Here is a 19395-nt window from a genome sequence, read left to right on the forward strand (position 1 = left end):
GCTCCTCGGGTCTCAGGATAGGTGGATGGGGTTATCTTCTCCTGTATGAATTAGTTATTTTCTAAAATCACTGCCAACTGACTGGTCAGTGAAACGAAGAGGGATACCAATGATATAGGCCGTGATGATCACCCCTCGTGCACCAAAAGGAAGAAAGGTTTGGGGGAAGAGAGGGTCAGAGTTTATTTGCCTTTTCCAGCTGTACAGTGGCAACACCAACACAACCTGATTAGTGAGTGTCTTACAAAACGTGAGGTCACAAAAATAAAATACAGCCCAGTTACTTAGAGGTTTAAGATGTTTGTAGTAATTTTTTTTTTTTTAAGTAGCTAATTTGACACATTGCATGGTAATATTTTCTGTGATTTCGTAGGTGGGAAATATCAATCAGCCTACGAAAGAGGGTATTGTTCACGTCACAGCTAAACACTAATAGAAGGCTGTTAGATGCCCATGGAACCAATTGTCATTAACATGAGTTAAATACTTCTGGCACTCGCTATAATATTTTGTCTACCTTTAAATTCGAAATTTCTAACTTCACTGAAGTCATCTGTGCTTCTCAGTAAAATTTAACTTGCTTGAATTTTGAGAAAAACATCTAGTTTTCACATCTTGTATTTGATTTGGCAACCCATGTGCAACTTTTTCCTATACTGATGTCTCCAGGCAAGATTTAAGAATTATTCCTTGCAATTATTTTTCAAAACAGAAATCAAAATAAGACTCTAACTTGTTAATATGCTAATTATTCTCTTTTATTGAGTTTATTAATCATGAGTAAAATACACATCTTAACCTGATTTTGAGACATTATCGTTTCATTCTTTATCTCGATGCTACTTTTTTAAATCCTAAGGCAGTGGGCTTATACTATGCTTAAAACAAGCACTTATGTATCTTCTGAATTCATATTTAACAAAGGTCAGTCTATACATTTATTATATAGAAAGTAAGGCAAGAGATTGAGGAGATGGGGCCAGCTATATATTTTGTGGGGTGCCTAATACAAAATGAAAATCTGGGATCCAAGCAGGGAATGGGGAAGTCAGTCTTGTCTTCCCACAGTCCAGTGTCCTAAATGATGGTAGACAGAACCCCAAAGAGTTGAGACTTCCATGCCCGCAGGATATAATTGGTACCCGGTTTAAAGGTGGCCAAGAGGCCCCCTCTGAATTTGCACCAAACGCAGCATGGTGCTGCCAGCCCGGTCAGGGATGACCTCTTCTTGGCCTCACCCCAAGATGCAGCAGGACACGTGCTCTACCCTGACCCTCTCCCCTCACCTGCAGCCACACCGCACAGGGGAGAAGGGCAAAGGTGCGCTAAGGTTTCAAGCCCCCAACGCACATGCTCCTTGTCCCCTCAGACTTCACTTCCAAAATGCATATTCAAAGATAAAATTAAGAAGTTCATGATCTCAAATGTAGAGCTTAAACCCCAAGCACAGCACTATTTTGAGTGCAGAGAGGCTTTATGCATCGGTTGTAAACACATGAAGTCAGTCTTGTGTAGGAGCGACATATTTGTATTCAACTTTCTTACTTTTGCTCATAATCACAAAAGAAGCTAAGTGTTGTTCTAATTAAATCGAGTTTTTCATCTATAATTTTACAAATTATATAGATGTATATTATAGTAAATGAGAACCAGATGCCCATCCATAAAATGGGATAATCAAAGAATCTACCTCATCAAGTTGGTATGGTGATTAAATGAAGCCATCCTTATAAAGTGCTGACACATTTTAAAAGCTCAATAAATTATAAAGAAAATCCATAGTTTTATTTCTCCTCCCTCCCCTCCAACACTCAACCAAGTCCTGTGGTTTCTGCCTCCTAAATAATTTTGGAATCCATATCCTTCCCCTCTAATCTCATGGCCATTGGCCTATTTCATCATCACTTGCTCCTAAATGACACACTCATCACTTGCCCATCTCTGATCCATATTGCAAACTGCTACCAGAATATTCCCAAACTGATTATATCACTCCTCTGCTCAGAATTCCTCAGTAGCCCCTCAATGGCCCCATAGGACAAAACTAAAATTTCCATTGTGCCATATAGGGCTCTTCCTTAGCTGGTTCTTCTCTCCCTCCACAGCCTCACCTCCTCTTGCTCCACTCTCCAAGCAACACAAAAAATGCGCCTGCCTGTGCTTCCCCAAACAGCCCATGGCTCTCTTATGACCCGCAATTCCTCGCTCATTTTATTCCTTCTACTTGAATCTGGTTTTTTGTTTGTTTCTTTATTTGTTTGAAGATTTTTTTGCTGATGGTATCTTCCCTTTCCCAAACCACATCCCTTAACTGCTTGCCAGAATGCTGCTCTTTTCCAAGTCACCAACAGAAACACTTCTTGGACCACCCTCAGACAGACTTACTGCCCCCCTTTTATATGTCCTCATTTCATTGTCTATATTTGAGTACTTAATACTACTATAGTTATTGTAATGGGTAATGGTTTGTTTTACCACTAGAAACTGGAAACTTTTTGAAGGGAGGGACATGGTGTGTCCCCTTCACCATGATCTCTCCTCAGCATGGAAAATGGAATCTGAGTCCTAACAGCTACTCAGCAAAAGAACGAATGAACAAATGAGTGAACCAACTTAGCTTAACATCTAACAATTGACCTGTCCGTAACCCAAAATATTTGGCCGCAGAATTTTGGGCTCCCAGGAATATCTCTCCTCAGTTTTGAAATGTCTCCCTGCTTAGATATTTCAGAGAAATTCTTTTTTCTTTTTACAGCTTTCTTTTTCTTCCTTTCTATCTTTCTTTCTTTCTTTCTTTCTTTCTTTCTTTCTTTTCTTTCTTTCTTTCTTTCTTTCTTTCTTTCTTTCTTTCTTTCTTTCTTTCTTTCTTTTACCATATGGCTTTTCTTTATCTTTTATTTTTCAATTAGAATTGGTATTCAATATTATTTTGTTAGTTTCAGGTATACAGCATAGTGATTAGACATTTAAATAATTTACAAAGTGATCCCTCCAATAAGTCTGGTAACCACATGGCACCATACACAGTTATTACAATATTATTGGCTGTATCCCCCATGCTGTACTCTATAGCCCATGACTATTTTTAAGGGCAACTGAATGCTTCAATGATTCTCTAATTAAATAAACATAAAATCATGTTCTAGAAAAAAATCCGGGATGTTCCACTCACTCTACCCACTTTGTCTCCACTCTTTTCTGAGAGACAGGTGGAAAGAATTAGAGGAATACAATGTTCAATGGTATTCATTTCAAGTTTTAAGAAGTGAAGAGTTGAAAGTGGGGTGAAAATGTAAGAATCCACTTGTCCTTAAAAGTAGCTGAAAGCATTGACTTCGTTGGTCTCATGACTGCTTCTGAAACAAAGCACCAGCCAGCTTATGCAACCAGGCATAGATAGAGAAAAATAAGGCAATTGGAATATTTTGTGCATAATAGGAAATGTTCTTTTAAAAAAAAAAAAGTAAATAGACAATAGTCTCCTAACAGTGTACTGGAAGGTAAAAATAGTAATGCTGGTACTGGGCAGAGTAACAAAATGTATTTACTTTCTGCCCCAAGCTCTTCAGAGTTGCTAAGATATTCTCTCATTTTAAAAGCCTGTTAGGAAAGAAAGTTTCCAGTGACAAAATGAGCTTGTACACCTCACGAACAAACCAGAAAAAGGAAAGATGCCGCCCATTAGAAATACAAACTATGTGAGCTCTACCTGACAAGATGTAAACAGTAAAAATGAAAATAGTACATCAGATGAAGAAAGAAGACATATGTGATTAGAAACAATGCCTAGTTTAAAATTAAGGATGCGTCTAGTGAGCTTTTCCATCAATGGTTGTCTTACATTTCAAAAGCTCTACCTCATTACTAGTGACTGACCGTGAGTCTGGTGTGCTGAATCATGAGCGGTCATTAAGAACACTTTTGCCTTAGTGCATCTCTTATATCAATTTCCTAAAGAAAACAGGAAATGGAACTTGTTCCCTAATTCTTTTGAAACTTAATTTTTAAAGACTAAAAATCCAAAGAAAATTAAACATGCAATTGCATGCAACTCATGACAGATTTTAGTATTTTTTATGTCAAATTTTCTAAAGATAAAACTTTATTTGTGATGTGAACCCAGACAATAAGTCTTGAATCACTTTAAATGAAAACAACATCTGTTACAGAATGCACACTGCAATCTTAATTTATAGTCAGTTATAAAATTGTCAGTTCTTACTTATTATGGCATCTTATGATTTTGAATAAAAAGTATCCTCGGAAACATTTCATCTAGAGTCCCCTAAGAGTGATCATTCATCCTCTTAAACATTCTGGTGACAGGGAATTCACTACCCATCTAGCAGCCTGCTCCACTGTATACCTCTCTAAGTCTGACATACACTTCCTCACGGTGAGCTGACCTTGGCCTTCTCAGAACTTCTACTCCGTGGTCTTGGCTCCATTTTCTGACGTTCCACAGAATAAATCTAATTGTTTTCAAATTTTCAATGCCATTCCATTTTCCCAGTTAACTGAAGCATTTTTTAATCATTTTACAATAGTACCCCAAAATTTGTTGACTCAACTTCCAACACACAGTGAAAACAACCCCACTTCTCTCCATCAACACCAACACCACTCCTGTCAAAGCCTCCATTATCTTTCAGTGAACAACTGAACCTCCTTCTCCCTCCCACCCTCATTCTCTCCAGTCTATTCTCCACAGAGCAGCCATCATGGTCTTTGTTAAAGAGGATATTTTCACCATGTCCCAGCCTGTTAATGGGCTTTTAATCCTCTCCTCCTTACTTGAGATAAAAGTTCAAAACTCTCTATGTGGCCTATAGGACTTGGTCGATCTGCCCGCATCGGCCTCCCCAGGCCCTGTTCATTTTCTGGCTATTCTCTCCCTTACTTAACATGGTACATCACCAATTTCTCTTAGTTCCTCAAACTAACAAGCTCTTTCCCTCAGGAAAGCCTTCACAGATGCCGGTCTATGAAATGTTTACTCCACTCTGTTTACTATCTGAGAATTAGTAACTCTGCAGGTCTCAGACTGCATGTCCTTTTCCATAGAAACTTTCCCAAATCCCCAGACTAGGCAAAGTCCTTCTGTTAATCTCTTTTGGCTCTCTTTCCCATCCTTCATCAAATTTCTCATAATGCATTTCATATACTTAATTCCATAAATAATAATATTATTAATAACAATACCTAGTTTTATTGAGGGCTCACTACATGCTGGGTCCTGTGCTAAGAGCATCAGAAGCATTATCTTATTTAGGCTTTAAAACAAGCCCGTGAGTAGTTACTATTGCGACCCATACACCACAAATGAGAAAAGTGGGGCCTGAGAATGTTAAGGTGAGTGGAAGAGTAGGAATTAGAATCCAGTGGATTCCCGAACCTATTGATGTTCTTAACCTTTACATGATGAATGTTGATATCTGACTGCCACTAGTCTCTTAGCCCCTGGAGCCATGGATACCAATAGCATGGCGCCTGTCACACGCAAATTATGGTCCTGTTTGCCTGGTGCCACAAAAGCAGAATAACGTGTCTGTTCTTTTTCTCTGTACTACGCCTCCCCTGCTCTTTGAGGCAATCAAATACCTATGTAAAGGAGAAATTAAATGACTAAATCTGGTACTCTTGACATCTCTGAAGACTTCTTGAATTTTTAAGGCCGTTCGCAGAAAACAAATAGTAGAGAACAAAAACAAATCGTGGAGATGAGCAGTTTAAATACATTTGTCTGGATTCATTAGCAACAAGGCATGATTCAGTATATGCAGCATTCAGATGATTTAGAATGGGGTTTCAGCTCATTTCCCATAATATTAACAATGATAAATGCCAACTTCACTCAAGTTTTACCATGTGTGCCAAGCCCCTTGCTAAGTGTTCTGCATATGTTACTTTGTATCATTATTACACCAGCCTGATGAAGGTGGTACTATCAGAATCCCCATTTTACTGAATAAGAAAACAGAGATGCAGAAAATGGTCAAATTGTTTGTTTAGAGTCTGCAGTTAGTGAAACAGCCCCAGCTGGGTGTGAGGCTCTTAGTACAGTATGGCAGCCTTGTGCTAAACAAAGAAAGATTACAGATATAATTACACAAACGTGAGGAGTACCTATTAGTACAAAACAATGGACTGAGAGGAGAACCCAAAGGGAAAGAGGCACGGCCACAGCACTATGTCTATACCAACCCATCAGAGAGGGTGCTCGGTGCTAGGACAAATACAGAACTGAGTTTTAAGGGAACTAGGCAGGGGGATGGAGAAAGAGTCTACCTGGGGTGACTCTAGGGTTTCCATTATAATAATGGGGATTTGACTCAGCTCAATGGGGGCAGAGAAGTAATGTTGGGCCAACTTAAGTGCATAAAATGGTCCAGAAACAACAATCAGTCAGATAAATGAGAGTCATTCATTCATACAACCAGTATCTGCTAAGGGTCTGCTTCATGTCAGGTACTACTCCGGGCACTGAGCAGCTATGAGCTAAATGGGAGAATCCTCTGCTCTTGTGGAGTTTTCATTCTGGTGAGAAGAGAGAGACAATAAACAAATCTGTGTGCACATGTATGACATGTTAGGGTGATGGGTGCCATGGGCTTGATAAGGCAGAACGAAGGTCCAGAGGGAGGTGCGTGCCAAGATGAACGGGGAGCTCGTGTGCCTGCAGGGAGGGAAAAGAGGGAAGGTTGGGAGGGCGTGGGGTGAGAAGTCAGCCAGGACAAGACCTGCGGGGTCAGAACTTTGTGAGGGGATGATGACTTTCATGAAACGCCTAATATGTAGCTAGAAAATGCTTTTCTGACTTTCTTTAAAAATTTATCATACAACATAACTACTGATTTAAAAATAGAAATGAAAAATGCTTACAATTTTATCATCGAACATGACCTTGTTCAGTTTCATATGTTCTTGTCCAGCCTTTTTCCACATTCATGCATATTTTTAAGGTTTTCGTCATAGTTATAAACAGCTTTACATCCTGTTGTATTAATTTTCATATCAGATGTCTTTTACAGGTTGATACAGAGCCTTCATAACCATCATTCTAATAGTTGCATAATATTTCAAGTACTACTTCCTCTTGGACATTTCCTGGCTTCCAAATGGTCACTATTACTGGTGATGTGCAAACATTTTCTAGGTTTGGATTATTTTGGAGCCCTTTCCCTTCATGAATATTTACATAATGGAGTTTTGTAGATGTGAGGTATTCCTTAATAATCTCTGTATGTTCAAAATTGTGAGACTAATTACCTGCTGATGGTATCTGTCACTTTTTCAGAGTAGATGCCTTCCGGCACTGGTTCATATACCGCCTCCACTATCTGCAAAGCAAATGAGAGTGGATTGATGGAAGTAAAGGGGCCATTGATATCTTTGAGCAGCACTACTTGGCCACAACATGAGAGTTACACTATAAGCATTGTAACTTTGTGCACGAATTTGAATCAGAAACAAAATCATCCCAATGAATAACAACCTAACATGAATTAAACAGTTCTTGGACTTGGCATTGGATTTTTCAAGCTGGGCTAACATTAACCTGTGTAAGATAATACAATATGCTGGATTGTGGCTAGTCCAAGTAGCAATTAAGAATAACAGACCAAAAGTAATTTGTTATATTTATTTTTAACGATAATTAAATTTTATAACTTTCCACGATAAATGAAGACAATTATAGGAGAATATGTGCCATAGCACATGATGTAGGTTTAGAAAAAGGCAAAAAAAATAAATAAACTGGATCATGCAGTTAATAAAATAATGCCTGCCTTTCATTGACAGTTTTATTAAAATCACAAAAGTTCTATTTAAGAAGAAAAAGAATGGCGTTTTTAGCGAGACCGTTTGGATCCCAAGGTCGCTTACTTTTGTAGCCAGGGAGAGCATGTTGGTGCTATAGAAGGGAGGATTCAGAGTGGCCATCTGATAAAGAATGCAGCCTGCTGCCCAGACGTCAGCCTTCTCCCCATAAGGCTCACTCTTCAGTACCTCGGGGCTGAATAAAAATAAGGATGTTAACAGACACTAAAAAGAAGAGAAGAGCTCAGCACACACAAAAAGAAGTCCAATTTTCAAGCTATAGTTAGAGATGTAAGAAAAAAAATTGAAACTCTTTATCACTATTTCAAGTAAACATATTAAAAAGTATCTTTGAATTCTCCCAGACTCAGATGAATCAAGAAGCATAATTAAGTAATTCCAGTTTAACCCTTAAATATCAATGAGCCATATTAAACATTGTCTATTAAGTGTCCCAGGAAGTTTTTGTTTCCAAAAACAACCACCACTCAGTGCTGGATGGAATCGTTGGTCTGAATTCTTTACTATTCTGGAGATTTTGGACATCTTACTCTTGTCTCTTGCCTCTTAGTGGGCAGTATTTGTTGCCCACTCCTGCGTTTGGTTGTGATTGTGTTTTCTTGCTTTGGCCAATGGAATGTGGAATGGACAGTGCACAAGATCAGGGCTTCAGTCTTAACAAGTTTTGAGTGCTTCCATTTGTTCCTCTATGAGCATCTGTCCATTACCAACAGAAGAACATGTGGCAGGGAGGGGCTGCCCCCGCTCCAGCTGGGGCCCATAATAAGACACAAAAGGCAGATCTGCCCTCATACAACCCATAAACCTGCAGCCTAAAGGAGAACCAGTCCAGAAGACACAGAGACCTGTGAGTCTGACAATAAATGCCTATTGTTGAATGTCACTGAGATTTTGTGGTGGTTTCTGATGCAGCATTATTATGAGAAAAACTGACTGATACAGTACTTTCTTTTGCTATTCAACTCTAACTTATAAAGTATGGGAAAGATCATATTTAAATATGTTGCAGGAAATAACAATATCCTTCATATTCGTCTTCCCTGAAATTGTATTTCCAGTCTGGACAAGAACGTTGTCAGCCTTTCAATGCAGTTTAACTGTGAGGGAAAAGTTTGGAATGGTTTTCTGTTTTTGTTTTTTAATGTGGAGGAGAGCGTCGTCACCTTTAATATTTTGGACTAATAAACTCAGCAATGTGTAAAAGCACCCAACATCCACACACCCCAAATTCAGTAGTTTGAGAATTCATTTCTATGGTGTGTAGTTAGGACTGTGCTCAGGCCTCTAAATTAATGACATGGGAATTAATGGTTAACTTGGACAGTAAGATATAAAAAGAACTGATGAATCAGTAACAGAAGAGAGTAGGTATAATTGGTATTGACTGTTAAGAATAACCAAGGAGTTGCTATTCTTATGAGATTATGAAGAATTCCTGGTTTATACATTATGTATTTGCAGAGGAAGGTGATTTCTAGATCTCTCAGTTAAGCATTTTCATACTTAGTGTTGAGTTCGATAATATGACAATGAAAGAATTTGGGGTGGAATTGTCAGGGCTCTTCTAGTCCTAAGTTTAAAAAAAAACATGTCCCCTGTTGAAACCCAATCGACTCCTCTCATTTAAAAAGCGCCTTCACAAGAGATAATATCCTCCAGAGAAAACAAATGTCCTTGGCTCTCCACAGATAAATTTCTCATGTTTTCATCTACTCAGAAGATTTGTTTCATATTTCCCAAAGCTCGTGAAGCAGATCCTCTGTGTATTCCACCCAGAGCCCTGCAGATCTCTATTCCATTTCCTGTTCCTGGTGTGCTCACTTTCAATAGCCAGCATCTGTACTTCTTTGGAGGACAGCCTTAATTTTTTCTCAGAAGATAATTACTCAGTGTGGGGAGAAACACTTGTAAAAACAGAGTTTACTCAGTTTATTTACCTCATCATTACATCTCCTCTTCCTTCTCACTAGAGACCATAAACTCCTCTCCTTCCCACAGGTGTGCCCTTTTGCAATGTGGCTTTGCAGCACCTCACATCAAGAAATGGGCTCAATTACCTCTGGAATCTGGGTTTGACCACATGACTCACTTTGGCCAAGGAGACATCAGCAAGAGTGATATAAGGAGAGACGTGGAAAGCACTTACTCTTTGGGGCTCACTCTCTCTTTCTGCTCTTGAAAACCCTATGAACACAACCAGTGACTGCGTCCAGGCTTGCCTGCTGGATGGTGAGGAACGTATGGCCCAATTACTGCTGCCACCTCTATCCACAGGCAGCCAACCACCAGACCTGTGAGTGAAGCCACTGAAAACCAAGGACCACAATGCACAGGTGAGCCCAGCCAACACTCTGATCAACAATCCCAGCTGGGACCATCCCAATTTGCCAGCACACAGTGTACTGAGAAAAACAAAAAGATTACTGTATTAAGCCACTAAGTTTTGAGGTGATTTGTCATAGTAAACTGATATATAACTTTCATCAGATTCTCAAAGCTGTCCACATATCCTTGAAAATGACAGAATCACTTCTCCGGAAGAGAATAACAAAAAGGAATAAAGGACAACACAGTTACTAGCTATCACTCTGCTTCTGGGATCAAACTTCAATTATCCTCTAAGCTAAGAGTTTCATAATTACAACTAAAAGCAATGACAACAATAAAAGAGAATCTGATGTGTCCTTGCATATTTCATGTGTTGAAGTCTCAATCCCCAGGACTTCAGAATGTAACCATATTTAGGGAAAGCTCTGTAAGGAATGATTAAATTACGATGCTCCGTTAGAGTGGGCCCTAATCAGATATGACAGGTATCTGTACAAGAGGAAAAGACACCTGGAGTGTGTGTACACAGAACCACCACGTGAAGAGGCAGCAAGAAGACGGCCATCTGCAAGCCGAGCACAGAAGCCCCAAAGGAAACCACATCTGCCAACATCTTGGTCCTGGACGTTCAGCCTTGAGAACTGTGAGAAAATAAATTTCTGTTTTTAAGCCACCCAGTCTGTGGAATTTTTCATGGCAGCCCTAGAAAATTAATACGGTTTCTATGAGAAACCTACTTATGTGTTTTTCATTTTCGAAAAGAATCTAGCCTTTGAGGAATTAGGCCGAAGTCGTCGATTCAATCACAACTTGCAAACATCATATGTTATTTTTTAAAGACTATTGTTTATAAAACCATTGTAAAATAATTTGCTGCCTTGTAACAATTTCCAATTTCTCCACTTAGAATGAGCCCAACCATATTTAGAGAAATAGAGTTACAGCTAGCAATGTTTCGTTTAAGAGAAAGAAGTTAAAGAGTATACACACACACATACACACACACACACACACAATTTAAAATGGATTTTATTTTTCTCAAACCAAAAAATAATTCTGTATTTTAAAAAATGGTTATTCCTATATAATTTGGTCATCTAAAATCTTTTAATCGTAAAATAGAGCATAATTTATCTAATATTTAACAAAATTAGGGGTCTTCTGGGAAAAATTAAAACATCTATAATTAAATGTGTTTGTTATACTTCAATAAAAAGATATTTTTTACTTATTATGCTGACTTAATGTACATGGTAACTACAGTTAATAATAATGCATTGTATAGCTGAAATTTACTGAGAGTACATCACAAGCATTCTCATCACAAAAAAGAAAAGGTAATTATGTGAAATAATGAATATGTTAATTAGCTTGATTGTTGTAATTATTTCACAATTCGTGTGTATATCAAAACATTGCACCAAACACCTCAAATACATATAATTTTTAATTGTCAATAATATGTCAATGAAGTTCAAAATAATTTTTTAGGAAGCCAGAAGTAGTATAGAATCAGGTAGATGGCAAGAAACAATGCATATTTACTATAAATATTTCAATGAATAAACATAATTCAATACAATATTTCAATAAATAAGTAAACATAATTCAAAATCAGCAGCCTTTGAGAGGAGGCAAGACTAAAATTTATCTAAGCACTACCTCAACTTTATAGAGATACATTTACAAATTGATGGTGAAAATAAGGTAGAAGAAAGATGAGGAAAAGAGAATGCTTAACCTAATTTTTAATTTTTTTAAAAGCAAACTGTTTAAATTTTAAAATTCCATCAGTAGTCATTCACTGATTTATAAACCATCAAGTTGCTAATTGCCAACTATCCTTATTTACACACTAAATGAGGTAAACAAGGAAAATACTGACTCTCGATGTTTTTCAAAACATTTTAAAATAGGAGCATCTTGCTAATTTATGAATAACATATTAATTCAATAATATGATGATTTATAAAAGATAAGAGGGGGATTTCTCTTCTTTAAATATAACAAAGTGAATAAAGTGAGATGGCAGTGGTCATATCATCTTTGTTAAAAGTTTGATTATTGCGCTCATTTTGTCAGCACATATACTAAAATTAGAATGATACAGTGCAGATTAGCATGACCTCTGCACAAGGATGACATGAAAATGTGTGAAGCAGTCCATATTTTGGAGGCAGTAGGATGACAGGCAAAAGCTACTATACATGAGGACTATAATCTAATTTATAAAATTGTTTCCCATAGTGGTAAAGATTAATGATTCTGCTACTGCTACTCGTGCATACTGGAATTGAACAATTAAGTAAATGGATGGCAGATGGCAAAAGCCAGGTTCTCACTGTTGGACTGAAAGGTTACAGATAAGCAAGGAAAGGCGTTGGGGTGCTCTATGATGGGGCAATAGGTTAGAGTTAGAGACAATAGAATGAACCAATGTTTAGCTTAATATTGCTATGGACGATTACATATAGAAATATCTACAGATATGTATATATACCCAGGTTAGTATGCACATATATCTCATTGCTCTGTCAGCTGAAAAGACCTAGAAATGATTACACTCCAGGAGCAATAAGCACACTTAGCACCAGAGCTTGGTTTTTGACACTACTCTCCAATAAAAAGAATCAGGAGTCCTTGGAGAAATGACTGATTCTAGGACTGGGGCAAGAAATATTTTATATGAGCCTGGAGCATCTTACAGTGCCAGGAAGTTAGTATTCAAAGAAAAAAAGAAAAGAAAAATTCACAATGATGGGGATATGTCAGAGACATTTTACATTGAATATCTAGATCTAGGGTTCACAAGAACTCTGGGCTGGACACAGTATATTGGGGGTGGTCAGTATAGAGAGCCATGAGGGTGACCGAAACAGCCTAAACTTAGGTCGACCCATAGCCTGAGCCAGTGTACTGCACTCCCTTATCAGCCCCTCCTGAGAACAGGCTGGCTTCAGGGTACATCATACCCTCAACCTCCGCCCATTCATCCCCTTCATCCCACTTGCCCACACGGTTCTTTCTGGCTTTGTTCACTCCACCTTATAAAGAAAAAGCCCTTTTCAGCCTGACCTTTGAGATGCTTTTAAATCTTGGGGTGGGAGTGGGGCAGGGAGCCTTTCCCAATCGTCTTCCTCCTCTTGCAATAATTCCTTCCAATAAAGTCTCTGCTTATCTAAGTCTGGACATGTTATTTTTTTTATTTGACAGTTTATCAAATAAAAATAACTCACGAAAACTTTGGCTATAAAGAAGTACAGAGATAGGGAAGTATCTGGGAAGGAGCCAAATAGGAATATGAGAACTCGGGTTTTCTTTCATATTCTAATTCCGTAAGAGGTTGAATGTCCATGTAAAGAATCCAGCAGAGAAGGAGAGGTTGAAGATGTGGGAGAAAGGGAGGATATAAAACCCCTCCAGGCTCCGGGGGTGAGAGAGCTGAAGGGGCAGTGGGAGAGATAGTACCTGCAGGGGACAGCCAGGTTTTACCTAAAGCCAGGAGGTAAAGTTTCAGAGAAGAGATTAAGAGGAGACTGCTGATCTCAGATGGATTCCAGAGGTAAAGCGGAAGAGTTAGGTGAAAGAGGTGAAACGGTGGTCACTTACAGCCAGTGGAAAAGAGACCCAGGGAAATGCTAGGGCCAAAAGTGTTCCCAGCCTTTCTGCAGCAGCGGCCCAGCTGGGCCCTTGCCCACTCTCTCTTGCTCCAGGCCACACACTCAACGGCCACTAAAGTGACCTTCTCATAATGTAAACCTGATCCTTCACCATGTCCAAGGACCAGATCACGCTCTGTCATTGCCCTGTGAGTCTCATCCATTAAAAACAACAATAACATATAATGTCAAACCCTCCCTTGGCCCCAAATCCTCCTATAAGTACCATTCTTTTCTTCATTTCTAAGCAGTGTCTCTTGAAAGAGTGATATCTGTTGGCCCCTTCCACTTCTCCATCTATGATTCATTCTTTAACCCCAGTGCAGTCCAGCATCTATTCCCATCAAACCATTAAAATGGCTCCTCCTTAGAACACCAACGGATTACTAATTACTTCATTTGCTTTACTTTCTTGCAGTTTTTGACGCCCATGACTATGACTTACTTCTTGATACATTGCTATATTTTTCATTCATTCAATACATTTTTATTAAGCACCTGCAAAGTATCAGGCACCATCTACCTGCTTAGAATATACCAACAGACAAATCACCTGTCCTCATGGAGTTTATCTTCTAGTAAGAAATAGGGAGCAGAGAAAATAGGAAACAAACCACAACAAAACGATTAAAAAGTAAATTATATGGTATTTTAGTAGGTGATAAGTGCTACAGAAAATAGAAAATTTAAGTTAAGGGATGTCGGGAATGGATGTGGGGAGGCAGGTTGCAATATTAGAAAGGGGGGGTCCCTTCCGCCCTCACATCCCATATAATGGTGTTTCTTTCCTTCCTCCATCTGTTAAATAATGCTTTTCTTCTCACCCTTCACTCTGGCCTTGGATAACTCCATTCACACCAAAGATTCCATTAAAACCATATGCAGACAATTCCCAGATCCAATCTCCATCCACATGTCCTTCAGGCCACACAGGGTGCCTCACCCATGAGTGGGCTCTGTCACAGATCACTTATTCTTAGTTATAATTAGAGTTAGCACTGTGCTCTGTGAATTATTTGCCTGTTTAACAAATTAGGCTGAGACCTCATCTGATGTTAACAACCCTCGCATTCTCTCAAATTTCTAGGGCTGTTTTTGAGGTGTCTCAAAGGGGCTGAGGCATCTCTGCAGACAAAGGCCAGGGCTGCTGCACCAGGGAGAGAGTCAGCTCCAGGGTGGTGTCTTCAACCCCAGGGCCTGCTTTCTTCATAATTGGTGGTGTGACAGAGACTGTCTTTGTCTCCACAATATCTCCTGAGGTGAATATTTCTTTTCATTTTTCTACCTTCTCCTTTGCTACTATACACTTCAAGTACTCCTTTGACTTTTAAATATGTGTGTATATGTGCATGTGTGTGTCCACGCGTATGTAGGTGAGCTTTTTCTTAATCTGAGAGACTCAGCCGGCTACTGAACCTTTCTAATGTCAAGATTCAATGATTCCATGGCATCTGCCACTTCAGTAATTCCTGGTGTGTTCCCATTTTCATACTAGTGACCCACAGTTAAACTTAACCTTCCAAATGTTAATACTTTCCAGAGAACATAAAATTGTAATATTTGCCAGCTGGGAAGTCATAAGAACAAGCATATATATATATAGCACTAATGAGCAGAAAGAAATACTAGGGCTGAAGCATCTGTCAAAGGGTATGCGAAATTGAAGAAATTAAAACTTTGAGAGAAATAAAAAAATTATCATTGAAAAGTGTCTCATTGGCAATCTAATGATGTAGCATCTTGGAAGTGGCATTTGAAGACACCGTAAAAAATTATTTTACTCAGCAAATGTTAGAAAATACCAATTAAAGAATCTTGAGGAATTTAGGACATAGTGAAGACTAAACGTTTAGAGACAAGTTTCTCATTGAAACGATCCATCCAATAATATTTGTTTCAATGAGTAAAGATAGAAAAAAAATTTTTGCATTCCACTGCAGTATATTAATTCTGAGTCTATTAAAAAGTATATTTAGTTCTCAGGTTCTGGCTATCAAACTCTCATTTCCCTAGACTGCCTTAAACAAAAAAGGAGAAAGAGAACTAACTTATCATTGTTACCTGAAAAAGAAACAAAAATGTAAATTTTGATAGACTATAAACCATCTGTCTGAGAACACAAGGTCTATCATTTGCTCAATCAAGGAGGCAAAAGTCCAGATGAATTTATGAGGATAAAAGTCTGACCTGAAGTGATGTAACTAAATCTATATGCCAATAACTACAGTTTGTAGATGGGTGATAGAATAATCAGGAGGGTCATTTCATAAAATATATACATGTCTATAGCGAATGTACTATATACATGAAATTAATAATAAAATAAAATAAAATGCCTTAAAAAATAGGTTTTTTTAGACTGAAAAGCATATTATTCCATATCTTGAAATGATTCGATGTAGAGCATTTAGCAATATAGGATGGCTAAAACACATACATGCACCTAACGCGTGTGCATGGGTGTGTGTGTGTGTGTGTCTGTCTGAGCGCCTGTCACTACATGGTTATGGTAAAATATATTACTATGGTGGGAACGGAAATTAATGAGAATTAAATGGGATGAGGGAACTTGAAAGGACTCGGAAATAAGTGGCTCGGTGCATTTTCTGGAGGAGAGTGAGCAATATGATATCTAGATACTCAGTGAGATGAGCAGAACTTAACAAAAAGGACTCTAAGCAGAATGATGAATGTAGCTGCAAGATCCATCCATGTTCTGATCTTCTATGAGGCCCTACTTATTATAAGTACCAAACGGCACTGACGGAATATGGTCTGGTCCACTCTAGCTACAGAAGTTAAAGGGCATTGTGACTAGCCCGGCTGTGTTCTCCACTATGGAGGTGTGAAGGGATTGAGCTGGAGGAGAGACAAAAAGGCAAGGTGAGTCTCCACTAATGCAGTGGCCGAAAAAAATATGGAGAGGAGAGAAAATTCACAGGACTGATTGCTGGTGGGGAGGAAGGTAAAGAAAAGGGAAGACTCCCTCATCTTCCAGGCTCCCAAGCATCTAGCTTGGATGACAGGGTGGATATCAGTATCATCAACATAGATACAAGGGGAGCAAGTAGGCGGGAAGAAACTACATCAATTTGGAATACATTCATTCATGCCCATGAGCTCCACAATTAAAGATATCTAAGGTGTAATGCCATTCTGGATGTCAATCGTCTCTTAAAGCCTCATCTTCAGAGATTCTGAAATATTCTGGCACCACAGAAATATTCACAGATGCCCGCTGTCATTAAGCAGATAATTTAAAAGATTTGATATCTAAACAGCTCTAAGTTTGTTCTAAACACAAAGTTCTTACAGAGGGGAAAGAGAATTAGATGACACACTCAAGAGCCATGAAATAACATACTATGCCACTGAAGGAAACTGCCCACATCTTTAAAATGAATTTTAGAGCCTGCCTGGACCTACGTTACTATTAGAGTTGGTAGCTTTAGCCAATAAAAATCCAGGACACCCAGTTAAATTTCAATTACTAGAAAACTGCAACATCTGGGATATATTTATACTAAAAAAAAAAAAAAATACAATATTTGAGACAAACTGAAAAACTCCGTTATCTGAAATTCAAATTCCATTGGGCATCCTGTATTTTATCCTAGTTGCAATGTTATTGGCATAATGTATTTTGTTAGTGCTCTAGTCATCCTTCTTATAGAAAGGCACATGAAAAGCTAGTTAAGCATTAAATATGGTTTTCTGCACTTACTTTAGAAAAAATAATGATAGCAGTATATTTATATGGGACATTTGGGACATTTTTCTAAAAGCATCACATTTCCCTTCAAGAGACGTATTAACTTGTTTTAACACCAATAAAATCAATGATTAGAAAGTTCACTTAAATATAAGCAGCATCTTAAAGTATGAAATACATATGAATATATAAAATGTTAAGACCGGGCCAAATTTTTGCAGCCATGAGCATATATTATCTGTGAACATTTTAGTTAAATAATAAATAAACTGGACTATGATGCATCAGAATAGCCTCATTAATTCCATAGGTCAAGGTGGGCCATGACTGGTTTCTAGATGCTAAACCTTCCTACTGGGTCACCTGCCTCCTGTGGATTGGGTTTCAGGAGATGTGTGATTCAGACCCCTAAGTAATGTTTTATGAACTAGAGTGTGAGAAGATACTCTGGTTGGAGGAGTTATCAATACACTTTCCATGTACGAGTGATAGATGACTCTTAAAACTAATACTGACCCATTATTTCATTGATTAATGCAAAACTTCTTTAAGCTAGGGAAGCCTATATACACACACACACACACACATATATGTATGAGAGTAAAAAGATTAGACTGACACAGTCTTATGCAAGTTAGACTCAATTTTCATCTCCCCACTAGGATCATTGAATGTTTCCCAGATGGCACAATTGATTTCAGATCATTTTAAATGACAGTGCAATTTATTAAGAATCTGTTCATGAGATAATGTATGTGCAAGTGCCATAAAAAATACTAAACACTATACAAATGCAAAGTGACATTATTATTATATAGAGAAATCTGTCACCTTCCATGGGGATTGTGGGTTAGATAAGTGAGTTAGATAAAAACCAGGCAGCACAATGGACATGGTAATGAGGATGAGACTAACATACTCCTGAACCTTGAGGAGGTGTGAATAAACAACCAAACAAATATTTGACCTTTAGACTATTCAAGCCAAAGTCAAATAGGCCAAAGACTTTTACCACCCTTGGTGACAAAAGTTGATAGCAGTAACAGTGTTGCTGGGTCGTCTTTTCCAGCAGGTCCAGTTTGAGATAAGTATGTGTGATCTCAAAACACCAGAGGCAGCCTACTCTCCCCCTGTTCCACCCAAATCAATCTCCCTCCTGATCTTTGCTCCTGGTTCATGGCAACCTTTATCCCCTTGGGGAAGTTCATTCCCGTCATCCCCAAGGAATACCATCCTTTAACATATAGATCAAGTTCTTCCTATTGGGTGGAAACTTCTCTTACCAAACCAGAAACAAATAGCTTGACACCAAATTATAAAAGCACTGCAGCCTGTATTTATCTAGTTATATTTTCATGTATTCAACAAATATGTACTGACCATGAACTATATACCAAGCACTGTTGTAGGTGTTGGGGACACAGCAATGAACAAAGCACACCAAAAAAATCCCTGGCCTCATCGAGTTCACCTTCTACTAAGGGAGACAGCTAACATATAGGTAAATAAATAAAAGTTTATTAAGTACTATGAAGAAAATAGATTAGTTATTTAATAGAAAAAGTATATCTTATGAGTTAATATTTAACCGTTCTCTGGCATCAAGTAGCCATTTGACCTTTGGAGTTCTTGATGTTCTCACCTCTACAAGAAAGAGAGATTTGTAAGATTTATTCCCATCCTGGAATGGAATGCTGTGTCCATCAATTAAGGTTTAAAACATCTTAATGACAGATATATATGCAGTTTTAAAACTTAAACCTTAAAACCTAAAGCTTAAATTTATTTTCCAATATACCTAAACATTGAGGACAGAATCAATATTATGTGCAAAATTAGGACAGTTTCTACTCA

At 38.2% G+C, this 19395-nt stretch overlaps 1 protein-coding gene and 1 non-coding gene across 2 annotated transcripts in view; one reads left to right on the forward strand and one right to left on the reverse strand.

The window, feature by feature from the left end:
• NEK10 (NIMA related kinase 10) overlaps positions 1 to 19395 on the reverse strand; it is a 191568-nt gene that overhangs the window by 63967 nt on the left and 108206 nt on the right. Inside the window, exons 24-25 of the mRNA XM_023528263.1 lie at positions 7888 to 8017; positions 7270 to 7340 (exon numbers count right to left, since the gene is read on the reverse strand). Coding sequence (XP_023384031.1) covers positions 7270 to 7340; positions 7888 to 8017 — 201 coding nt within the window. The remainder of the gene's footprint in view (positions 1 to 7269; positions 7341 to 7887; positions 8018 to 19395) is intronic.
• LOC111737021 lies at positions 12237 to 12343 on the forward strand. Its single transcript, XR_002779330.1, has one exon. It is a non-coding gene; the product is annotated as a U6 spliceosomal RNA (small nuclear RNA).

This window comes from Pteropus vampyrus, unplaced genomic scaffold, assembly GCF_000151845.1.
Source record: "Pteropus vampyrus isolate Shadow unplaced genomic scaffold, Pvam_2.0 Scaffold1, whole genome shotgun sequence".
NCBI lineage: Eukaryota > Metazoa > Chordata > Mammalia > Chiroptera > Pteropodidae > Pteropus > Pteropus vampyrus.